Source organism: Stegodyphus dumicola, chromosome 8, assembly GCF_044657685.1.
Source record: "Stegodyphus dumicola isolate Sdum_Otavi_A_Nest chromosome 8, ASM4465768v1".
Classification (NCBI taxonomy): Eukaryota; Metazoa; Arthropoda; class Arachnida; order Araneae; family Eresidae; genus Stegodyphus; species Stegodyphus dumicola.
Genome location: NC_140775.1, coordinates 87968476 through 87995616, shown reverse-complemented (window position 1 = coordinate 87995616; position 27141 = coordinate 87968476). Strand labels below are relative to the sequence as shown.

Sequence of the window (27141 nt, the reverse complement as noted above, 5' to 3'; positions counted from 1 at the left end):
CGATACCGTATGTTTTTGTCGACAAACAAAGTAACTTTGCTTTTTACATTTATCAACTTAGTTAAATCCCTTTGGTATTTGGTTTTATGACTGTATGATTGTACCAATGACAAAGCGGATAAAGACTGCTAAATACTACTATTTCATTCCGAATTTGAGCCTAGGTCAGTGGGATGGCTGTATGGTTAGCTTTTCCCGTGTGTAACATGAATATGAGTTGGTGTCCTTTAGGAAGTCCTCCATGAAGGCATCTCTTTTCTTAAATAGATAGCCATTGTATGCTTTTTCATATTCAGATAACCTAACCTTTATGTGAAGCTTTTTTTTTTTTTTTAATTCAGGGATCTACTTATTCCTTATTTTTCCTGGCAGCTGTGTTACCTGATTGCCACAAACTGTTCAAATTTTATTAAGTGTGTTCATAACCTAAAAAACTTAGGGGGAGGAAACGTTTACATGATGTTCAAGTGCAAAAATGACCCAGTGGCCTTTTAAGTACCCAGTGGATTTTGCCGTGTTACTATATTACATACATACGCCTTGCATAGTAGTTTGAAAATATAACTACTAATAACCTAATAACCAAATCTTCTGTAATGATAACCATTTCTATGGCTGTAATGATACAATGACGTAAACATAATAACAGTGATATAAACAGTCACTTACATGGGTGGCAATTTGACAAACTTAACCCCTTAACTGCCGTGGGCATATATATACGCCTTGCTCAGCCGATGCATTAACTGCCCCGTATGTACATATACGCTCTTCCAAAATACTATCATTTGCTTTGTGCTGCTACCCGTAAAATTATTCGCAAAGCTTTGGAATGCAACATCACAATGACCTAGACAAAGTATGCGAAGGAGGATACTATTTCAGAGAAGTTGTGGGAAGAGATTGGAGAGAGAGATGTGTCTAAGGCAGTGAAAGTAATGACTGCGTGGTATTGGCTGGTGTTGTTTGAATAAAACATATTTTTTTTTAATTCTGTGTCCTCCATTTTCATTTACTTTTTGTAGTAGGTTAGAGGAATAAAGAAAAAGAAAGATATAACGAATGTTTCAAACCCATTTATCTTTTTTTAATTATTTTTTTATGAACTGCTCGTGCTTCATATTGTTACTGAAACTAACTGTTTTGTAGACGAGTATATGAACTAACACCTTGCAAATGAAAAATCAAGAACAAAGTAATGGCATTCAACCAGTTCTGAAGAAATGTATGTTTTTTTTTAGGCATACTGATTTCACAAGGTATAACACTGAAACCTAATATTACACTTTACTGGTCTAAAAATGACTTGATCAAAACTTCATTTTGGGAATCTTTTTTTATTATAAAAACATCATTTTTATTATACTTACATCTTTTTATTATATTTTTACTCAAAACATTAAATTTTGCGCATTCATTTTTTTCTTTTATTCTTTATTTTGTGAAAATAAACAGTTTTTAGAAAGTAAAACTTGCACTTATTTTCCCCCCTAATAACTATGTGCGCCTGTGTGAAAAACCATGGCACTGGGAAATGAATCTTGTACATTTTCCACGGCAGTTAAGGGTTAAAGAGAAAAGTCTATTGCAAAATAACTGTTTGACTGCTATGCAGCGCAAAAGCGCTGCGGTCTTTTGTCTCAAATGCGCTGCGAGTTTCAGTGTGTCCTTGTTGCTCCGTGGGTGTGAACGTATGTAGTCTGACCTCGCGTGTACTTTTTAACGTGAGTGCATTCTAAAATAACTAACTGCGTCGCGGTTTTTGAGACAAATGAACGCAGTGCTTTTGCGCTGCGTAGCAGTCAAATGATTAATAAAGAATTTTGTTTTCAACTCAGCACTTGAGAAAATGGCATCTGTATTGTTTCACTTGTGGCAATACAGATGCCATTTTCTCAAGTGGGCTCTCTGTATTGTTTCACTTGTGTTCCTCATAAATAATTAATTTTTTAACTAAAAATACTTTTGGCTGGATTTTATGCATATATTTTAAAGTTTATTTTCTTTCTTCTATGCTATTAGGACGAAAAGCCGTGTTTTAATTTATGTAAATAAAAATGGAGTAGCACTATTTTGCTATCTTTTTCCATTATTCATTTAAAAAGATATCCATCAGGAATGACTCATCGGCAGAACAGTGGTAGTTCAAGCCTGATTCATATCCTGGTGAATGAGTTGACTACATGAGAGATTTTGTGTTTTTCTCCATGTATAAGATGACTATGAACCAGTTTCCCTTGAGAAGACCTTCATAAAGGCACCTTTCCCGTAGTAGTTAGTCTTTTTGTGTTTTGCCATAATTTAAATAATCTATCCACTATAAATATTCAGATATTAATAGATGAATTTTCAGATTTTGTTTTTGCATTGTTAGAAAATGTACCACTTCACAACAATGTTGGTTTTGTATCATCATTGACAGTGAAAATGAAGCTTTTTAATACTGTCTCAAAATTAAGAACAGAAAGGATTGTATTTTCCTTGTCTGATTTAAAATCATTCTTTTCAGGTTGATTCCATATAATGTTTTCTGCATAATTTCCTCAGAAACTCTAACGTCATCTTTGTTGTTTTTGTTGTTACTAATTCCAGTTGCGGCAGGAAAGCCTACACCAAATCGAAGAGACCTGGCCGCACAAGTAAATCGCTGACATCATCCTGCTTAATCAACAGCTCTCTCAGAGAGATGCCTATACAATCCAGTAGGTGAGTGGGAGAGGCAGGGAGGGAACAGGCACACGAGGGAAGGTCCTTTACCTACCATAGAATTTCATTCATCGAAGATGCTTGCTTCTTAATCTGGCCGTGGTCGTTTGGAGAAATCTAGTTCTTTTACTGTGAAGTGACAGGCCTGGTTGCTCAATGATATACCAATGGTGAGCAGGAGAAATTTTCCACACCATGTTCATTTTATTTTTATAGTATTTCATTTGGGCTTAAATTAATGGAAGTGGGGGTAGGGAGATTACAATCTTTCCTTGCAAGATCGTAAGTTATTTCATTTCCTTACACCCCAATGTGGGACGGTATCCACTGCAGGTTACTGATTCACACTGTACAATCTCAAAAGGTTTAGATTTGATATTCTGACGGTCCTATCCGTGATCTTAGGCCAGTTTTTAAGGTACTGAGTGGAGCTTTTATTGTCTGTCAGAATCTATATAATTTCACTAATCGAACAGAGAGTATAATCAAGTGCTTTGCTGTTGGTGATAAGTTCCGATCTGAAGACGGAGCAATGTATTTCTGATATCTCCTTCAGGGGTGTTACTATTAATACCACTCCCTACTACCCTTATCTGATTTACTTCCATCTGTATATATCACAAATTCCTGGGCAGGAATATCATTTATGATTTCAAGATCCATTTGTCTGAGCAGTTTTAGGTGATAGTTGCTGTTGACAATATTAGTTGACAATTCCTCACAGATGTTAACATGATTAAATGAAGTATCTGGAGCATGACGGCTAAAAGCTATAAATGTAATAAAAGATGATGCTGTATTGTTGAAACATCTTCTTTTATTATTGGTTTGAAAAGAAAGTTGATAGATAGCTAATGGGTAGATTTTTTCCTTTATTAAATTTAAAATTAATTTTGATTAGGTTTTAGAAAAATCATATCAAATCCATACTGTTAAAATTGTCTTAAGAAGTATTTTGTAAATTTTTAATTATTTCAGTTTTAAAAAATAACTTCCCCTGTTGTATGATTTAAAAATTTTATATCTAGTTAATTTGTTATAAATAGTTTATCAATGTATGGTTTCCTTGCTACATTTGTAAGCTAGGTTTCTTAAGCTTAAACATAATGTATTGAACAGTTGGAATAATTAATTTTTGTACTGAATTACATTTGATTTCCATAGACTACTCCAATTCCATGGAAGGCACTTTTGACCTCCATTCCAGTATGGACGCTTATGATTACACATTTTGGTCAAAATTGGGGGTTTTATACATTTTTAACTGAACTTCCTACTTATTTAAGTACTATTCTGCATTTCAACATAACCAGTGTAAGTATAATTTTTCTTAGAATATTGACTGCAGACTTTTTTCTGTGCATTAAATATATCTAAATATAGTAATGAAGAATGAGTTTTTCATATAATTGAGAAGTTATGTTCTTTGTATAATTTTGAAATTTTGAAAGGTTGATTATGTTTGAAGAGATTGTTTTTCATGACTGCTTACAAAGGTGCAGTAACTTAAAAAATGTGGAAAAAAAAAACCTTTTTTTTTTTTTTTTTTTTTTTTTTTTTTAACAGAAAGGTATTTTATGGTCTTAAAGAAGAGTTGTATAATTCTGAACTTATTAAATGTAATCTCACTTTGTTATTCATGATTCTTGCTAAGTTTGCAATATTTATTTGATGCTATCCCTTGCATTAAAAGTAGTAATTTTTTTAATAACTTCTAGAATAATTTTAGTTATTAATGATGTTTTTTCATCGGTACTACATTTTTTGGGATTATTAGTATTATTTTGTGTCTTTATTTAAATACTACCTTACATCTAGTTTGAATTCCTTTGATATAAATTGACATTTTTTAAATAGAAATAAGAAGTGTACATTTTAAAATATATTTCAATATTTTATCGTTTGGCAATACGTTGAATTTTGTATTTTTATTATGTAAACCTATGTAATTATTATTTACTGATTTTTATGGTAAACAATTATGATATTAAAAAAAAGTTCTGATGCCTTGATATTTTCTTTATTAAAATTCCATGGTAATTTGAAGTTAATTCCTTGTACTGAATCGTGTATTGTTCCTAATTTTGAATATAATATTAAGTTTGTCTTGAAATTGCAGATTATTAGTGAATGCTTTGTTTTAAGAGAGTAGTAATTTTATCACACAACTGAAAAATTTTCTGGAAATGCACACACACATGTAGGATGACAGGGCGATTCAAAAGCCCTTTTAGGCCCACCAGCGGCCGAGCGGTAAAGTCGCTGAACACTGGTAGTTCGGTCCGAGGTTTGAATCCCGTGAACGGGCTGGCTGCATGGGCGTTTTCGTGGTTTTCCCCATGTGTAACGTGTATATGAGGCAGTTTCCCTTAGAAAGACCTCCACGAAGGCATCCCTCCTCTTAGGCAGATAGCCCTCGAGGCTTTGCCATAATCTCTCTCTCTCACACACACACACACAAAAGCCCTTTTAGAAACTTCAAGAAGATCAGGCATACAGAAACAAGTCATTTTTACAAGGAAACCAAAAAAATTCTTGTTGTTTTGGACAGTCAGAAAGAAAAAGTCATAGAACAAATAATAATCACCACTAATCCTCAAAGTAATCACCATCGGCATCCAGTGCCTCTTGACAACGAGTGGCTAGCTGTGTGATGCCATAGCTGTAAAACTCAGGAGTCTTAGATGCAAAGAAGTCTGTGATGGCCTTTTGGAGGTCTGGCCAGTTGTTGAAGAATATCCTACGAAGATGGTTGGTTGTCCAGGAAATGGAAAAGGTGGTAGTCTGTTGGCCAGTCGCTGGATGGTGTCCCTGGCCCCCGAACCACATGCAGTCTCGCATTATCATTGGAAGAGGAGTACACCCTTACGATTGACCAATGTCTCTTTATGCATCAGTGCCTGACACATACATTCCAAGTGCTGCGAGTACAGGCCTGCTGTGATAGTTTGGCCCACTGGCAGAAGCTCATAGTGCCCCACTTGGTGACTAGGCCACCAGATACAGAGCATGATCTTGTGTGGGTGGATAGAAGGTCTCGCAGTGTGAGGCACAGGGTTCCGTTGTGCCAAATAATGTCTTGAATACCTGGCTGTGTCATTTTTCATCGCTGATGAGTACTCTATCAAATATGGATGCACTGTGGTGCCGAGTAAGCAATGAAAAACAGGCAGAGACATGCTGCTGCTTGTTTGCATCAGACAGTGAAAAAGTACCCACTTGCTCAGCTTGTATGCCTTTCCTATGCAAATGATCACAACCGGGTAGCTAATTTTTATTTTATTGTGATTGTACACTGCTCAAAAAAAAAAAAAAAAAAAAAAAAAAAAAAAAAAAAAGAGGACAGTTTTATATCTTTTTGTTTTACTGGGCCGATTGACACAATTCAAATTGCGTTTTTCATGTTAAGTTTGACTTGGGCTATATATTAAATTTATATATAGCACTATTCTAACATGGGTATTTTGACACAAAAATCAGACTTTTTCTGAAATAACATACCAATTTTTTTACATATTTCGATTCCACTACTCAAATTATGCCAGAATGCTAAGTTTTGTAAAAATCGTACAAGTAGTTTTAAAATATTAGCTCTCAAAATTTTACCTCCTCAATGTTAATTGAATTTGGCAAATATTTATTAATATCTCCTTTTATATTAAACTTTTTTTATTTTTCTTTTCACATTTCGAAATTAAGGTTCATTCCAAATAAAATTTACCCATTTTTTATGTTTTATTTTTTAAATTTCTATTTTTAAGTAATTTTTATAAATTTTTCGAAAAAAATTTGAATTGTAACCTATAAAATTTTTACTATCATCTTAAAGTAGGTATATTTCTAAGCATACCTGCAAAAAAATTAGACCTTTTTATTCAAAATATTCTAAGCTATACACAAATTTACATATTTTCGCATTTTGAACCTTGAAGATAAGGATAGTGCTGACAGATCAACTTCCAGTTCATTGCACGCCGCGTCTTCCCCCCCCCTTGCAGAGCAGCGTGAAATTGATAAACATATTTCGGAATGGTTAGAGAATCAAAGGATATGCCTTTATCCATTTTTTGCAGCAATTCCACTTTTTGTTTGATGGTCATCGAAACATGCTTTCGCTTTGTAGAATCTTTGGCAGCTTCAGAATCGGAAATTCTTTTTGACATAATCTAAAGTTCAAGTTTACTTTTATAAAATTGCTCTAACAGTCTGCAAAAAAATAATAAGCTGGATCCAGTTAGAAGATTAAAGAACAACGCAATCTGCAACATTAACTGAAATAGATAATTAGATAATTTTAGCTTAGCTTATACCGTCCGTTGTACATTAAACGCACATGTGTAAACATAATATGTGCATGCGTAAAGGTATTATGCGCATGTGTTGATGCATGCGCAGAAAGTTTGTAGCTTTGAGGTCCATTCCATATTATAGATCATTCCGGATTATGGACGTCCGGATTAACGACTTTTGACTGTATTTCGATAATCCAATAAATTTGAGGTCGAAGTTTCAATATTTTATTTTAGGAGGGAGGGGAAATTTTTTCAGTTTTGGTCCATTATCCTAAGTATATTTACTTTGATTCTTTATTTTTTCCATAAAAGCAAAAATTTTACGCATTCTATACATCTAACGCATAGCTTCAAATTAAAATTTAATAATATACAGGATTGTTATAATTAAAGTTCCACTTTGAAATGGTCGTAAAAGGAAAACTACTGGATCAAGTGTTATCAAACTTGGTAACCGTGTAAAGGAGGTCATGGAAATTTATTTTCCGCAAAAAAAAAGAAAGTTCAAAACCTCACCACCAGGGAAAAATGGTGCTGTATGCAATATCGTTAAAAAAATATGGGTTGGAATCTAACTTAACCTTTTGTTACATGGGTTTAATATGTTGTACAGTCAAAAGTCATTAATTTGGACACCCATAATCCGGAATGATCTATAATCCGGACCTCGAAGCTAAAAACTTTCTGCGCACAGGCGTTTTACTCGTGCGCGTAAGACCTTGACTACTGCGCATATGCGTGTGCGCAAGTGCGGAATACGTTTTCGCCTGCGCATTTAATGTATAACGGACGGTGTAAGCTAAAATTATCTAATTATCTATTTCAGTTAATGTTAATGATTGCGTTGTGCCTTAATCTTCGAATTGGATCACGCTTATTATTTTTTGCAGACCTTAAGAGCAATTTTATAAAAGTAAACTTGAACTTTCGATTATGTCAAATAGAATTTCCGATGCTGGAACTTCCAAAGGATCTACAAAACGAAAGTATGTTTCGATGTCCAACAAACAAAAAGTGGAATTGCTGCAAAAAATGGATAAAGACATGAAGAATGTGACAGAGAGGTTAGTGAAAACGAAAAAATTTCAATTGACAAGTTAGTCGGTATTCTCGGCACAGCAATTAACGGGACTTGAACAGCGGAACTTTGTAACTGAACAAGAAATTGTCTTTTTATAGAATTAAAGAATTAAAGAGAAAGTATTATCACATAAAATGAAGCAACTTAAACAACTTACATTGAGAGAAATGTTTAATAAAGTAAACAAATAAATATTAAGCTTTTTTTTTTTTTTTTTTTTTTTGTAAATTTTGATACCCTTTAGATCATAATTGTTCTTTATTTCATAAATTACGGTTTCATATTTTTAATTTTAGAATTTCTGCATGCCATCTTACAATATTTAAACTGATGATCTATAATCCGGAAAAATCGATAATTCGGAATCGCCGAAGTCCCGACGAGTCCGGATTAACGACTTTTGACTGTATACCCTTAAGAAACTTTGAAGTAAGCAAATTATCATTTAAAGGCGTTAAAGTCGATAAAAGTTAAGTGCGCCATCCGTGTAAGGGAGAAATTTGTTGGGGAAAACCACGAATTAGCGATTAGAAAATGCGAGATCGCAAATCACTCGCACAAGTGCCTACAATCTGGAAATCGTTTTCTTACAGATCGCTAATTTGTAATTTTTGAAGCCTGAATTCGGCCCTAAAACATGAAGATACCGATTCAAAATGCTTTTAATCGATTTGGGCCAAAGAAATCCCTCATGTTATATACCTAGTTTCATTGCATTCTCCTACCGCATTCAATTGCATAGCGGTCATTCCACGCCGTTTGGAGTAAAATGACAGCTAGTTTCATAACTGAACCATTTTTCTCTGAATAGCAGTCGACAGCTGGACTACTGTGATTGCAGCTCGCTTAGAGTCAATGTTAAAATGTTGCATGATACATGAACTGCAGTAATGTGGCATTTTAGATACTAGGATTTTTATGCAGGGCTGGGCCCCACCTCACATGTGTCGCACAGTTATTTAGGCAACATTTCACGAATGAACGTGTTATAGGTTGACACAGACCTCAACCTCTATGACTTTTGGCTATGGGGTTATCTCAAAAGCACTGTTTATGGTGATAATCTAAACAATGTGGCAGAAATGAAAAATGTGATGCACATGTCTGTATCACTCCTCCTGACATGCTAAGAGCTGCTGTTTAGAATGCAGTAACAGGATTTAAATTAAAAGTTTGACAGTTTGGTTCAAGTCACAGTTTTAAAAATATATATAAATATAAATTTTTATATTCATTCTCTTAGAAAGAATGTTTTAAGAAGCTAATTTTTCTCTCACGTTATAGATTGTATAAAAAAACATGATTTTTAATATGATTTAGATTGTTTCAGCCAATATAAGAATCTGGTCACTCGGTGGTACAGAATAAACACTGCTGGACTGTTTTATTACTTTGTCATTTAGCAAAAAATCTTTTAATTAAAATATTTATCCTTTGGACTTTGCTCTATACTTTGTTTATAGTTAAAATATCTAGAAAATAGCAATAAAAAAATCTTAATTTTTTTGTGTGAGCACTGAAAATAACTGTAGAAGGAAAGAAGAAATTTAGGGAGAAAAGTAAGCAAAAATTTGAAGGGAAATTTGGCTGTCAGATATACCAAGATGTTTAAAAAAGTTGGACGGTTTTGAGTATACTTTCAGGATACTTTAAAGAATTTAGGTGTTCAAAGAGAAAACACTTGGACATGTACACCAGCAAATACCATCAATTCAGCTTGTATAAACAGAAAAAACAAAAACAATATCATTGCAGATTAAAGTGAAGAGTGACTGGTTTTAGACTGGTAGTTCAGTCCGAGGTTCGAATCCCATGAACTGGCTGGCTGCATAGGCGTTTTGGTGGTTTTTGCCATGTGTAACATGTATACAAACTAGTTTTCCATAGAAAGTCCTCCACGAAGGCATCCCTCCCTTTAGGCAGATAGCCCTAGTGTGCTTTGCCATAATTAAATAAACCAAAACCTCCTGATGAAACCAGCTTTTCCTTTCATCTCATCCTTCAAAATGCTACCTCTAAAGATTGATAAAGGCTCTGACTTAAATACTGCTGAGATTGAATTGGATTATTAAGTTACGGCAAAGCAGGGCTATCTGCCTAAAAGAAAGGATGCCTTAATGAAGAACTTTCTAAGGAAACCTAGCTGGCATACACGTTACACATGAGAAAATCCATGAAAAACGCCCATGCAACCAGCCCGTTTACCGGGATTCGAACCCCGGAGTGAACTACCAGTGTTCAGCGACTTTATTGCTCAGCCATTTGTGGGCCTTTATGAAATGGAAGGCGATAATTTTATTTAAAATGATTGTTAGAAATACCAAGATGTTTTGAAAAGTTGGATGCTTTGTAATATACTTGCAGAGTGCCTGAAGAAAATGAGCAAGAATAAAGCAGAATGCCTGAAGAAAAACTGATTAAAGCAGTGTATGCAAGTCATTTTAAGTTAAAATGTCGGTTATACATCTCTCTTATTTATATATCTTTTCTTAACAGAACATTGAAAGGCGTGTTAAGTGTGCTTTACTGTATTTTCTCTTTTAATATATGCAGTTTTCAAATGCATCGTAGTCTGAGTGGCAAAGTATTCTTCCAAAAGAAACCCAATTAAAAAAATAAAAACAAATTCTGGAAAATTTATATTAATAAATATATTTAAAATGCTCAGTTTGAATGAATAAATAGAAAATTTTAAAATAATTATCTGAAGAGACAATGCAACACTAGCAATTAAAATAAAAGTCTGAAAATGTAAAAATTACCTAAACTATGACTAAAAATGCAGTATAAAGAAAACTATTTGAAAAAAAAATAAACGATGCACCTTTAATTTAAACTACGCAGTTCGAATGAGTAAATAGAAATTTTTAAAACAGTTATTCGAAAGAAACTATGCAACGTAAACAATTAAAATGAAATTCGAAAGAGAAAAAATTGCTTAAAATAATTAACAATTATAATTAAAAATATAAAGCATATTATTTGAAAGAATTGATTGAGTCTTTTTTTCCTCTCACGCACTATGTAAAAATGGAAATGAAAATAGGTTGCCACATATTAAGTCTGCCAAGTGAACTAATTTTGGCGCAAACTGAATAAAAAGCACCAACATAAATTGTTGAATTTCTTCATAAATTTCACACCAAGTTTTACAAAATTTAATATTTAGGCATAATTTGAGTCGTAGAATCGAAATATGTAAAAAAATTGGTATGTTATTTCAGAAAAAGTCCGATTTTGTGTCAAAATACCTATGTTAGAATAGTGCTATATATAAATCTAATATATATCCTAAGTCGCGCTTTTGAGACATGAAGAACGCAATTTGAATTTCGTGAATCGGCCCAGTAGAACGGGAGATATAGAACTGTCCCCCCTTTTTTTTGAGCAGTGTACATATTATTTTCTGTTTAAGTTACTTCGCCACAAATGGTGGTTAAATTGTGAGCACCGAGTGATTGTATTTCTGTTTCATTTAGTTTAAAAATACAAAAGTTACTATAACCTTCTCCATTCTTTCAAGACCTAGAGAGAATCCGCTACTTCATCTTTCAGTAGGTTCTACCAGTTTATGTTCCCAAAATGGACTAGAAGACTCTACAATATAAGCAATATAAAAGCAATGCAAAGTGTTATAGAACCCCACATAGTAACCATAAAAGACCCTATATTAAAAAAAAAAAAAAAAAAAGAGGGGGGGATAAAAAAAAGGATTCGAAGGGATATCAAAAACAAGTGTTTATATCACTTGGTGAGTTAAAGAGCTGAGCTCTGTTTTTTTACATTACACTCCTCCCCCCACAACAGCTAACATCAGCGTTATGCAGAATTTGATCAACTTGAAAGTTAGAATACTAAAACTGTATTCAATTCAAAGGTAATGGGCACAAGACACCATATAGTGGCCTTTAAAATGTTCCAAGTCACTGGACAAATGTGTGACAGCTGGGGGTGAACGAGAAAGAGTTCTGGCTTGCCAATGTGTGGGCCAGGCAATGAGTGCGTTTCTTGCTGACATGTATACATGATAGTCAGTGCAAATGGGTTAATTAATTACCTGCCATATTTGTATAAGACAGAAATTGCAATGTTTGTATTTTTATAATACACTGATTAATTAACTGCCATATTGTGAATATACAATAAGACTTCAATTGCTTGAACTTCAGTTAGTCTGAATGATTGCTGCAATTAAAATTTCAAAGGTCTTTCAAGAGAAATAATATTCAAATAAATGAAATCAAATTATATATATATATATATGCTTAAAGTATACGCTGTGAATTAATAAATATAAATTTTTTAAAATAACTATTTGAGCTGTAATTCAACTATGCAAACTCAAATAATTAAAATGAAATGCTCTGTCTATACATATATCTAAAAGTAAGAACTGTGATTGAAAAATATAATATGAAGTAAAAATATATTCAAGAAAATGGAAAAAAAAAAAAAAATTTTTTTCCACTTTTGCAGAATGAAAGTTGCAAGGAAATAGGTTGCCGTTAACTGAGAAGTTTGCCTAGTGAATTATTCTTAGCACCAATGCAAATTTCCAAATTACTGATTAAGTTTCACACCAAATTTTACAAAATTTGGCTTTTAGCCATAATTTGAGTCATAGAAGTGAAATGTGGAAAAAATTGGCATATAATTTCAGGAAAGCCGATTTTGTGTCAAAATACGTATATTAAAGCAGAGCTACATATAAATCTAATAAATAACCTAAGTCACACTTTCAAAACAGGAAAAACATGGGTTGAATTTCTTCAATCAGTAGAGTAGACCAGGAGATACAGAACTGTGGTGTCCCCCCCTCCCCGACTGTGTGTGAATGAAATTTTATTTTGTTGAAATTTTTATTCATCAATAGAAGAATTTAATGTTAAACGAGCTTATTGTGAAACATTTAAGGATGAAGTGCAATCTTAATTAAAATTGGAGGGTTTTGACTTGTATCTAAAAGCTGTTTGTTTATAAACTCATGTCCAGTTGCATAACATAAACCTCTTATTCAAGTAACAAACCTGTAATGACATAAACAAGTTAAGTAATAAATAACATAAACCTTTGCATGTAAGTGACCTAATGTCAGAATTATACAAATTTGTTGCTAATCTTCAATTCTATTATTTGATAACGAATTGGAAAATTAGAAATGCAAAAAGTAAGAGTGGTGTATAATCAGTACTTCTATATTATCCCACTGACCATGAAACTGTTGCCAGGCAGTGCAATAGTACCAATTATGGATATGTAGGATGTAATTAACACACTTGTGACATGTAGGCTTTTTTTTTTTTTATGTAACCCGATCAATTCTTGCTAAGTTACTTTGTTTTTGTTGTTGTTGTGAAAAAGGATATAAATTGCTTGTTACTACTGTAGTTTTTTCCTTGTACTTTTTTTTGGGGGGGGGGAGATTCAAATTTGGAATTAATTTTCTGTAGAACAACAGGCAGTGGATCATTGTCAAAATTACAGGATCCTGTCATTAAAAAGAAAGTGTATTAATGAACACGATATGGTCAGCTGAATGTGGCTGACAGAATATTAGTACATTAGAACCTCTAATTTTGTAACTGTAACCTGTCGAAGGTTTGTACTTTCAACATTCTAGACAGAATTTCCTTTAAACTCGAAGGGCTTAGCAAAATAATAGAAATCGACAGAAGCCCATATATGAAGCTCAGAAATGAAGTGGGTTGAATACTGACTGATTGTTATATAAAGAGGTGTTTGTTCCTTCAGAATTCCGCATACTAATTAATGGGCTTTACTTCGATGGAATCTTTGCCAACTTTAATGGTTCAGTGTTAGTAAACTTTCATGGTTGATTGGATAATACATAAGTACCATATAATAAGTTTGAAGGACATGTGAGATTTAAAATTTATTTGTTCATAAATGCAGCAAAGGTTTGCTCGAGTTTAGTTGCATAACATCTTATTTAATCAGCAAAAGAAATCTAATAAATTGAATGGTAAATTTGTAATTATTTTTCAAGCAAGTTATTTGATATTTACTTATAGAAATGAATGCAAAAATTGTTCTTTTAATTCAGACATTTTCTCATCTATATTGTTTGTTTGAGTATCTTCCATAACAAACTGCAAATATATTTCTCTTATACTTACATAAATGAAACATATATGAAATAAAAGTGTGAATATAGTGAATTCATGTGAAATGAAATTTCATTAAATGATTTTGTACCTTTATACTGTTTTTAAGTTGATTTTAGAGATTGATTTCTTAATTCAATATGTTCATAATTTTAGGATGGTTTTATCTCTGCTCTTCCATATTTGTTTCAAGCTTTAGTCAGCTGGGGAATAAGTTATGTTGCTGATTTAGCCCGACAAAGACAGTACTGTAGTATAAGTGTGATTCGTAAAGTATGTAATACTGTTGGTAAGTTTTTAGCATATTTATTAATCCAACAACTAATTTTAACTTCTTTAACTCGCGAGCGCACACGCTGGATCCAATGGACCCACCCGATTAAAGAAACCTTTCTGAAAATGCCCCTATCCTTCCTAAGTGATTGTGATTAAGTGTAGTCTTCTCCAAGGCCATTCTCTTTATGTTTCTGGAGTTTTTTGCCGGAAATTTTATTCGAAGTTTTTTTTTAATTAGATCAGGTCTTTCAGACCCAGCGTGCACCTATTCGCATTGCTGTAATTTGTGATAGTACAGAAAATTGCAAACATATCACATAATTTATCCTGTAAGGAAGAAATGCTACGTTTGCAAAAATTATTTGATGTATCAACTGTTGAAGACTCCATTGAAGAAACTGATGATGAAAGTTATAATGAATTTTTTAGTTCTCATGACACTGATTCAGAAATCGAGATGCATTCTGAAAATGAAAATGAGAATGACATTTATTACTTTATTGGAAAAGACAAAAAAAAAAAAAAAAAAACCTCCAATTGTAAAAGAAAGTCTAAAGCTGATGTTAGAATTCCTGCTCATAATATTATTACTAAATTGCCTGGAAACATTGGTAAGGCAAAATATGTGTAGACTCCAAATGAATCGTGGTAACTTTTACTAAGTGAACAAATATTGCTGAAAGTCATCAGTTATACAAATATTTAAATTCCATCTATTTCTGAGAGCTTTCAAAGAGAGAGAGATGATCATAACACAACTCTAACTAAAATTCGCACTTTCATAGGTCTTTCTTATTTTTGTGACTTAAGTCATCTCATGTAAATGTGCGGGATCTGCTGGCAATAGACGGAACTGGCTTGGAAATTTTCCACAAAACTGTTTCCTACAAATGTTTTCTTTTTTTATAAAGATGTTTGCGTTTTGATGACATAGAAACTCGCGTCGTCAAGAACGAATGAGAAAAACTTGCTCCTATAAGAGAGTTTTTTGAATATTTTGTGAATAACTGCCAGAAATATTACACTGTTAGTGAGTTCATAACAATTAATGAAAAACTTGAAGCCTTCTGAGGAAGATGTTCTTTCAGGTAGTATATTCCTGATAAACCTGAATAATAATATAATAAATTCCTAATAAATTCTATATTAATATGTTTTTCTATTCCTTTAAAATTTTTTATTTCATATAGAATATTATAGAAATTGAAATTAAAATTTTAATTTTTATAGTTTATTTATAGCATAGCATATTTTTAAAGCATTTTATAGCAATTTATAGCATATTTTTTAAGTTTGATCATAAAATTTTGCCATAAATGTAACACTTTTAAATGAAGAGTAACAGTTTTTTTCTTCAAAAAAGAGGGCGCGCGCTCCCAGGTTAACGTAGAAAAATATCATTATACTCCACTTTTTTCCCTCTGAAAAATATTAAGAATCCTTAAATTATTTTTTACTTTGAATGAACCATCTGTTGTGTTGGCAGCATATACTATATAAGATATATTCAGCTTTTTAAAAGAAGCTGAATATATGTTATTAAATTTAATAATATGAAACTACTGTAATCTCTACATATAATAAAAGAAAGAGTCTGTGTGTGTGTCTTTCGTTAGCGCTGCGCGTAAAGCTAATAGACCCACGGCTACGAAATTTGGTACATAAGTGCATCTAGACGAGAGCCAATGCACCTCGAAGCGATTTTTTTCAAAATTCGAATTAGAATTTTTTTTATTTTATGTTTTGTGACAAAATCGCATCATTTTGAGACATAATGGGCTATAGGAAAGCAAGATTTTACTCTACACACTCCATTTTCACATCGTCGTGAAACGTAGGCACTTGGCTATTTTACGAACTTAAAATAAATTTCGTGTCTCAATAAATCGATTAAATACGAATTTATTTAACAAAAGGAGCATAACACCTTTTCAATGGGATTTTTTCTAAAAAAGTTTACTTTTAAAAATGTACAGTTTATTTTCTTTGATTTTCGGACATGTTAAACTTTCATTCTTATGACTGCTTTCACAAAAAGAATTTTGGAAAAATGGTAATATTTTGTATTTTTAAAGAATTTTTTAAATGAAGCTTCCAAGTACACTTCTCACATCTTTAAAAATGTGATTTTGGTAGCAATTTTCCTGTCTTATTGTTGTTGATAGATTTTTGATGAAATCGCATCATTTTGAATAGTTTTCATTCTTTTAGAAATATGAGTTTGGCAACAATTTTTCATCGTATTTCTTATGTCACTGTTTTTAAGAGATTGGCATATTTCATTGTCATGTATATATATATATATATATATATATATATAATACATTTTTATTTTTATTTATTTTTTTTTAATATATATATATATAAAGTTGTTCTGCAGAGTAAAATTCTGCGTGGAATTTTATGTTTTTTGAGTTGCTTTCATGTTATTTTTTGCTTATTTCACTGTTTGTAAGATATTGAAAAGTTTTGCATGATTTTTTTTTCTTCAACGGAAAGTTGGTTAATTTTTTTTTATTAGGATAATTAATATTTGTATTAAGGGATATAGCTTATTTCATTGTAATTTTTTTCTTTTGAAAATATAAGATAAAATATCATTAATTATACTTTGCTTTTCAGAATTTTTTGTTTTTTTTGTATTTTTTTATGTTATTTATTGCTCATTTCACTGTTTTTAAGATATTGAAAAGTTTTGAGTGATTTTTTTTAGGAAAGAAAGTTTTTAACCTCCTTTATACCATTTGAGTTGTTAAGATTTTGCAAAGGGAAGTTGGTTAATTTATTTATTAGGTTAATTAATATTTGTATTAAAGGATATTGCTTATTTCATTGTAATTTTGTTATACATAATAACTTTTTTATAAAATTGTTCTGCAGAGTAAAATTTTATGCAGTTTTTAAATTTAACGTTTGGTGTTCCCTTCAACCATTTTCCCGGTAGAAGCTGGTAGTTAGTAAATAAATGAATTAAGAGCAATCATTGACTGATGCTCTTAAGCACAGTAGGATCTGGAAATTCACGGTTTTTTTTTTTTTTTTTTCCTTTTGGAAGCTGTGAGTCGAATCCCACTATTATGAAGATGAAATTTAAGTCCGTTGTTATGACTTTGAAAGTGAAGCATGGAGTGGAAACAGCTAAGATTCCATGTAAAAAGGAAGACTTGGTAGTGCATTTGGGATTGTAAAAACTGTTCAAAACAGTCTTATCAATGGGAATCAAGTAGCTTTAGACACGTACACTGTGCCAAAAAAAGGGGGGGACAGTTATATATCTCTCGTTCTACTGGGTCGATTGACGAAATTCAACTTGCGTATTTCATGTCTCGAAAGTGCGACTTTTTTATATATAGTATTGTTCTAATATAGGTATTTTGACGCACAATTGCACTTTTTCTGAAATAACATACTATTTTTTTCCACATTTTGATTCTACGGCTCAAATTACACCAAACTACCAAGTTTTGTAAAAATTGCATGAGTAGTTTTTAAAAAATTAGCTCTCAAAATTTTAGCTTCTCATGGTTAATTGAGTTTGATATTTATTTATAATTTTATATTTATTAATCTCTCTTTTTCTGTTAAACTTATTTCATTCTTCCTTTTACATTTCAAAATTTAAGTTCATTCCAAATAAAATTCATCTGATTTTTATGATTTATTTTTAAAATTTTCATTTTAAAATAATTTTTGTAAATTTTTCAAAAAAATTTTTGAATTAAAAATCTGTAAAATTTTTGCCATCATCTTAAATTAGATGTATTTCTACGCATACGTGCAAAAAATTGTAGTTTTTTATTCAAAATTTCTGAAGATATACATGAATTTATATATTGTGTGTTTTGAAAATTGGCATATTTGTTCAAAGCGATAAAACATCAAACGATGTGACTTTTTTCAACACCTCCTAGAACTAACTCGAGGCCACGGCGCATTTTCCAGGAGGAGGTGTGACGTCAGTATCAGTAGGGATTGTATTTCATTTAACTCTCCCCACCCAGGACTGTGGTGGGTGGATTTCCGGAGTTTTGACGGTCACTTGGTCAGAAATCGTCCATAAGAACAGTCGACATTTTCTTTCTTTTTTCAGATATTTCTATATTATAAGTATTCCACTTTATTATTTGTTTTTCAAATTTTTGATATGGTTTACACATGCTGTGTACCTAACTGTAAAGGGAACTATCCAAATGGTCCAAAAGTACAGGTTTTCTCTTTTCCGAAAGAGAAAGAATTCTTAAATAAATGGATAAAGGCGATTCATACAAGCAATTTCAAGCCAAAAAAATTTTCGAAGGTAAGTTGCATTTTTTTTTTTTTTTTTTTACTTTAATGAATAAGTTTATACTTATCTGTGCTTTAAAAAGTGCTTCTGTGTTAAGTATGTTATAATTATCATAAACTAAAGCGAGTACATACATTTATAGAAAGTAAACATATTTAATCTTATTGTAAGTCTAATAGTGATTATATAAGTATGATGACTTAATCATACTATTAATTTAATTTATGGCAGATAGTACTGTTTATCATCATGCTAATCGTTCAATCTATAGCAGATGGCATTCTTTATCGTCATGCTAGTCAATTTGTAGTAAATAGCATCATTTACCAAGTTAAGTAAATTAAACAAATGTGTGACTTAAAAGTAGGATTAGATTAAATGTAGGATTAATAAAAATTCAAAATGGTAAATACATTTTGTATGTTGCAAAATGCTTGCATTTAAATATCTCGATACATTTGTCACAGGAACAGCGTATTTATTAAAATCCGAAGACCTTGAAAAATCTTGATAATATCTCTGTAACTAATATCAATTTTGTTTCTGATGTTAATGCGAAAAAATACGCTATTTAAATTTTTGTGAGTTCATGCCTGATATTCTTAAAATTCACTTAATATAACATAAATCATTAAATATGAAGTTTTACGAAATCTTGTATTTAATTCTAGTTTAGATAATTAAATCCAATTATAACAATCTTTGCATGCAAGTGTTTCATATTTTTTGTAAGTAAATAATTAAATTTATGCAACACTTTATTTGACAAAAGAATTTTCAAATAATTAGACATTATTCTTCAAAACTAGTACCTGTTTCACTTTATACAATTAATAGATAAGTATGATTTTCTTTCTATTAGTCATGAATAAACATTAACTTATGTTATTTTAGTAGAATAAACAAACCAAAATATGAATTTTTACCTGCTACAGGGAATGTATGCATTTCTATATATTTGCACGTATTAAAATTTACGAAATTCTGAGTTTCATTTATTTTTTGTCAAAGGTATTCATTATGTATTCCCTCTTCATTTACTTGTATAGTGCAATATCAATGCAACTTTTCTATGTGTATATGTTAAAGTTCATGAAATTTTTTTATTGTGTTTTGATTTTTAAATTTAATTACTTCATATATATATATATATATATGTTAAAAATCCTAAAATTGTCTTTCTTCACCCCAAATATATTATTTTAAATTGTATATTTTGTATAGCAGTATGTCAAAGCAATTTTTTTTTTTTTTGCAAAGAAATCGAATATATTGTCATACATATATACGCATGCATATACATACGTATGGAAATAAAAATGTATGGCATGATATTTCATAAAGACTACAATTTAAATTCTTCCTAAAGATAGAAATGTAGTCTTTATGAAATATTATGCCATACATTTTTATTTGATGAAATGCAGTCTGTGATAAAAAAAAAAAGCAATATTTATCGTTTATCATTAGCAATATTTGAATAATTCTGAATTGACTGCAAAGACAATTTCGATGATTTTCTTCTTTTCCTCTATTGGAACAATCCTTCTTCTTTTTAGTTGACTGATTGAAAATAAGCATATACATATTATCTAAAGTATTTATGTATAAATTGTTTCGAATTGTAATGTATAATTTAGTGCATCCTAAGGGCATTATATGTTAGTAATTTTATTCGGCAGTAATAATGCAATGATAGTTGTGTTTTTCATTTGTTGTGTTCAATATCCCAGTTTAGGATTTGTTACATTTGCCTTCCACACAATACTGCTAAATCATGTTATAAAATTTCCCTGTAAAGATCAGAGGTTAGCTATTTAGATCTATATCAGACCTCTATCAGAGATTTGATATTTGCCATTTAAAATGCAAAATAATATGCAATTCTCTCTGTGCACCTAATGTCTCAAATAATTATAAAAACTTATTTAAATCGTTGCAAGCTTAGCGTTATTTGTTTCAAACATGAGTATTTATTATCATTCGGCAACATATGTCAAAAATAAGATATATTACTTATACTTATCAAAGATGTTTATTAGTCAAGGCATAAATTGTTGTAAGTATAATTAATACGACCCTTGACCAATAAACATCTCTGGTTAATTATATTTGTTTTCAACTAATGATTTTATGTTGCTACATGATTCCAGGTAAATTAGCTTCATAATTTAAATCAGTTAGAATTTATCTCAATTTTTTAGGATCTATATCCTGCCTTCATGTCTTAAATTGTCTGTCTGTTTAATTATTGCATACAAATAAAATTCCGATTCATTAAGTGTGAAGTTTCTTTCGTTAACAAGAGTTTCTCAGCGATTAAATTTAGTAACATCAGTAATAACTTTTAATGGAATTAAAATTTCTAGTTATTCGTATCGAAAACATTCTAAAAATAAAAATCTTGGTTCTTCACATTCTAATGAAAGCAAGGTATTTTCCAGATTTATAAACGATGAGAATTAAATATAAAAATTTCAGTTTTTATATAAGCCTATCAAATGGATATTTAAGAAGGCACCCTCAAAGTTGGCGAGGACAAAAGTATCCCTACTGCAGTGACGTCACGAACTGCGCGCTGTGGCCTTGAGTTAGTTCTAGGAGGTGTTGCTTTTTTCCGCTCATGCATAATGTAAAAAAGTAGGAACAAGGTGCCCTTTTTTCCACTCTGGCATAATGGAAGGGAAAGGAAAATTGGTTGCCACATATTAAGAAGTTCGCCAAGTGAATTATTCTTGGCAAAAACTGAAAAAGTTGTGCCAAGATAAATTTTTGAATTTCTCCGTAAATTTCGCACCTAATTTTACAAAATTTAATATCTAGGCATAATTTGAGTCGTAGAATCGAAGTGGAAAAAATTGGTATGTTATTTCAGAAAAAGTTCGATTTTGTGTCAAAATACCTATGTTAGAACAATGCTATATATAAATATAATATATATCCTAAGCCGCGCTTTTGAGAAATGAAAAATGCAATTTGAATTTTGACATTTGGCCCAGAAGAACAGGAGATATAAAACTGTCTTTTTTTTCTTTTTTTCACAATGTACATTAAATGTTTTAAGCAACTGGGGGAATTCTTAAATGGGATTGTTTTTAATTCCATATCTCTTAGTATCTTTAATATATGGCAACGAATGGCCTTTCTTTTTGATTAATTCCTATGTACAGAGTTGAGTGACATTAATATGATCATCTCTTACCTTTGATACCAGCACTTAAACAACCAATGACATAAGGGATATGTCAGCAGCTGATTTGGTTGGTAAGTATGTAAAGTGTATTGTAAGCATTTGGAGAACATTTCAGGTATTGTTACCATGAATAAACAGAATAATTTAGCAGATTTACAGAAAGAAATAATTATTTGCATTCAACCCAAGGGTAGCAACATTTCAGAAACTGTATAGTTTGTGAACTGCTCATGCTGTTGTGATGAAAGTGTATCATTCATGGCAGAATGGCACTGTACAAAATAAGCAGTGTGGAAGCTGCAGAGTACTATGACCCATAGATGAAAGAAGTGAATGACAGCTACGATTGTACATTTGGGCCAACTGACATAGTAGAGTAGCTTACTGCCCAAATGAAACAGAGGGCTATCATAATAGTGTCCAGAATGACAAGTTTAGTGAATTTTCTATATACAAGGCTTTACAGCTGATGGATGGACATGCTGATGACTGTCAGTCTGCAAAGAAATTTTATATGGCAATGAATGGCCTTTCTTTTTGATTAATTCGTATGTACAGAGTTGAGTGACATTAATGTGATCATCTCTTACCTTTAATACCAGCACTTAAACAATTAGTGACATAAGGGATATGTCAGCAGCTAATTTGGTAAGTATGTAAAGTGTATTGTAAGCATTTGGGGAACATTTTAGTCATTGTTATCATGAATAAACAGAGTAATTTAACAGATTTACAGAAAGAAATGATTATTTGCATTTAAACCAAGGGTAGCAACATTTCAGACACTTATTGTTGTGTTGAAAGTATATCATTCATGACAGAATGGCACTGTACAAAATAAGCAGTGTGGAAGCTGCAGAGTACTATGACCCATAGATGAAAGAAATGAATAACAGCTACAATAGTACATTTGGGCCAACTGACATACTACAGTAGAGTAGCTTACCGTCCAGATGAAACAGAGGGCTACCATAAAATTGTGACCAGAATGACAGTTTGGTGAACCTTCTATATACGAGGCTTTGCAGCTGATGGATGGACATGCTGATGTGCAGTGACATTTTACCACTCATGGTACACTTTCGTCATGCTATTCGAATTGTGGACCTCCATTGATTGGTAAAAAGATTAATTTTCCTGATGAATCTTTTTTTTTTTTTTTTTTGCTTTATCAGAATGCCTTCTGTTGATGTGTTACATCCCAAGTCTAAACAAGTAGCTGAGTGTTCAAAAGGAACAATGCATTCAGCGCATAACAGAATAAAATCTTAAAATTCATTCTCTCAAATGGTCATTAACTCATTCGCGGAAGATGCTGAAGGACAATAAAATAGGAAATTGATTCAATCTTTTTTAATAACTAGATATTTCAAGAATTGTGTTACAAAATTGTAAAATAACATGTAATGAATTTGTATGACATATTACCTGTATATTTATTTATATATATAAACACACATTTAATAGCAAAACATTATACAAAAAGTAGTTATTGTAAATACAAAAATATGAATCTTTGCAAATATTGTTTTTTTGTTAGGCTTTAGTTTGAGCCAAAATTTAATTTAACTCAAGATGTAGTGCAGTTCTTTTTTGCTTTGTTTTATGACTGTGGAAAAATGTATGTATGTATATCATAAACCATCTTTTTTCCTATTTGTTTTAACAGTGTGGTACATTATTGCACTCTTTTACACTGCGTTTTATTTCCTTAGGATTTTTTGGACCAGCCCTTTGTCTCTTTGGAGTTATATTTGCTGCATGCGATCATGTGTGGAGTGTAGTATTTCTGACAATGGCAATGGCTTTCAATGGATGTACGTACTCAGGTTACATGGTTACACATGTCGATATGTCCCCTGAATTTGCTGGTGAGTGTTATTAAATAATAAAATTATTCATATGTTAAGTTTGTATTTTGTTATATAAGTTATTTATATGCATTATTTTTGTTTTAAATTTAATATTTTTATTCAGATTACATTTTTCTTTACATTCATGCACAGGAACCTTGATGGGAATGACAAATGCTTTTGCTACGACTGCTGGATTCCTAGCTCCAAAAGCTGTTGGTGCATTAACACAAAATAATGTAAGTTAAGCTTAATAAATGTTGTTGATTGCATTATTAACTTGGTGAATATTTCCAGTAGTGTGTGTTTATAATGTTTGCATTTAATGTTCAATGCATACATAAAACTTATGCAACATTCTGATAATGCTAATAGTTTGGAAACTAATAGCATAGGTTCAAATTGAATCAACAGCATCAGTTGGTTAAATAGAAAACTTTTTGTTTAAATGTTAAATGTTAAGAAGTTTTTATTGGGAGGGGAGAGGGGGTGCCTGTATAAAATGGAATAACATTTTTTCTGCATTTCTTAGAATAACTCTTTTCTATTGTATATTTTTACGTAATATTCAATTTAGAAACCTCATCTGGTGATCAAGCTCTTTTTTAAAAATTTCCCTCAATAGTAACGACACCAGTTATTACATTTACTATAAATTACATTATTGTATAATAAGGAAAAAACAATTGAATTCTTTACTAGATTAGTACGAAAGTATGTACAAAATATTGGAAAAATGAAAGGAGACTTTCATTTGAGCATTTTACCACTGTATAATAGTATTATTATTATTGGAATCAAGTGTCTCACTTGCATTATAATTTTTGACAAAAATCCAAGCTTTCCTGGAATTAATTATTTAAGAAAACTTGTGCATTTTATGGGATAGCATGGGTTTTGGCTTTATAAGAATAAAAAGTATATTCTGCATAAATGTGTTAAACCTTCCCATCACTAATCAGATTTGATGCAAGATCCAACTATGAATTTAACATATATGAGACTTTGAAAGCTGAGCTTGTACGAAATATGAGCTGTTTTGTAATTTGTTTTAAAAAAGGATAATACAATTATTATGACTGTTTTTTAACACAAAATGTTGCCTACATTGACTGGTAAACAGTAATAAAGGTAAATACAGTAATAAAGGTAAATAAATTTTTTCAATAAAAACAATTCTTAAAAAATTGTGAACAATCTGATAGTGATTTATTAAACAAAATTATGTTTTTCTAACTACTTTTTGATGATATGGAATGATGCTGCAGTACTTGCAGTTTAATGCAGGTTTACTTGGAAGGTGTCGAGTTATTTGGATTAAATCCAAAAAGAAGACTTGATACTTTAAATTTTCATTAGAAGTCATAAATCCAAAATTAATTTCTCCATCAGGTTGATTATCTAAATTCTAATTTCCCTACATGAACGCATATTTTTCGAAATCTCGTAAAGGAAAAATCCGTAAATCAGGATATTAAACATGAAATAAATCTCAGTGACAAATTTAGTATCAGAAATTGCAGATTTAGCTAGAACCTCACTATCTGGAGAAGTTATTTCTTTGCTTGGTGTAACACTAGCTCAAGTAGTACAGAGATATACGTGGATGCTTTCCAAGAATCAGTTGCATGTTTTTATATGTTGTTCAAATATAAGCTAGAATTTTATGCAGTACTTAAGATTCTTACAGTTCATTAAATGTTTTCCTGTATGGTAAAATGCCCCACCAGTTGTTGAGCCCTTAAGAGCACTGAATATCGAAAATTTAACCTCGATTGGATCCCAGGCAAACAAGCTGACTGCATGGCTGGTTTTCATGGTTTCCCCATGTTTAGTATGAATATGAGCCAGTTTCCTTTAGAAAGTCCTCTATGAAGGTATTCTTTTTGCTAAGCAGATATCCGTTTTGTGTTTTGCTGCATCCAAATAACCTAATGTAATTTATATGATAAAACATTGAAGCTTGTTTCCATTTTTATGATACAAAATCAAATTTTTTAGAAAAATTTTATTGTATTCCTAGTTTTAAACATGGAAAATAATGAAACTTTTGAAAAAAATTAAAAAATTTTATTGAAATAAAAGCGCATTGCCTCTCTAAAGAAGTAGCACATTGGCATTATAATTATTTTTGATGTATTAAAGTACATTTTTACCCCTTTGTTACCCCAGAAATGATCAGAAACAATTATAGAAAAATAGGATGCAAGATAACAGCAGTAATACAGTGTAAAATTTAGATATGCATGATTTATTTTATATTAAAAATATAACATGCATTTATTAAAATATATATTTGATACTTGTATACTGTAGTTGTATGTTTTCCTCTTCTTGTATAGCAAACATTGGAACAATGGAGAATTGTATTTTACATAGCAATTTCAGTATACTTTGCTACTGGTATTTTGTTTATTCTTTGTGGATCAGCAAAATTGCAAAAGTGGGGTACAACCAATTTACTATCTCAGAATGTTGAAAAGAGAGAGAAGAAAAATAGTGATGTTGATGAACCATGATTTTCCTGTTTCTAAAGTAATCTTTTATCTCATGGTGACAATTGTTATTTTTCTTGTATTTAATGCTTTTAAAACAAAATATGAATTGACTATACTTAAAAATATCTACCATAAATAAAGAAAATTTTATTGCATTCCAAATTATTTGGGATCAAATGTTAATTCACATTGTTATTAATTTATTTTTAACCAAAGTTTGTTTTTAAAACTCATTTTTATATCTATTTTAGTTCAATAATCTCTTATTCCAGTGAAATGTATTATGCTAAAAAACAGCTTAATATATTGATGTTTTTATATGTGTTATATATAATTTATATTTATATTTATGACATCCTGTTTTTGTTCCTCCCTTTTTAAGGGAACTGTGTGATAATGTTGATATAAAATAAAGTAAGTGTTTAAAATTTATGTTGCAGTCTTATAAATTTACATCAGTTAACAATTTCTTTTGAAAAAATTACATGCACTTGATCAACAACCTATTACTAAAAAATTTATTTATTATTAATAAAATATTTTGTTAAAAATGTGATTGAAAAAATATAGCAAACCTTGGTATATTTTTCAAGCAAATAATTTTTAATATTCTTTAAAAAGTTGAAGATTATTTGCATTGTATTCTACTTATTTTAGTAGGCCCGGTGGTGCAGTGGCTAGTGCGTCGCGCAGCAGCACCGCTGGTCCATGGTTTGATCCCCGGGCTGAGTGAGGTTGACTCGGCCTTGGGTGGGACGATAAAATGAGTATCAAGTTTGCTTGGGGACTAAACACCAGGGGTCCTGCGAAAAGCTGACCACTTGTTCATGCA

At 31.1% G+C, this 27141-nt stretch overlaps 1 protein-coding gene across 2 annotated transcripts in view; it reads left to right on the top strand.

The window, feature by feature from the left end:
• Window positions 1-26741, top strand: part of LOC118185769 (sialin-like) — a 112224-nt gene extending 85483 nt beyond the window's left edge. For both annotated transcript variants that reach the window (XM_085822085.1, XM_035355674.1), the window contains 5 exons: window positions 3871-4020; window positions 14361-14493; window positions 23674-23829; window positions 23965-24050; window positions 26154-26741. In XM_085822085.1, the coding sequence (XP_085678211.1) occupies window positions 3871-4020; window positions 14361-14493; window positions 23674-23829; window positions 23965-24050; window positions 26154-26330 (702 nt within the window). In that variant the 3' untranslated portion in view covers window positions 26331-26741. The remainder of the gene's footprint in view (window positions 1-3870; window positions 4021-14360; window positions 14494-23673; window positions 23830-23964; window positions 24051-26153) is intronic.
• Window positions 26742-27141: the final 400 nt, after the last annotated feature.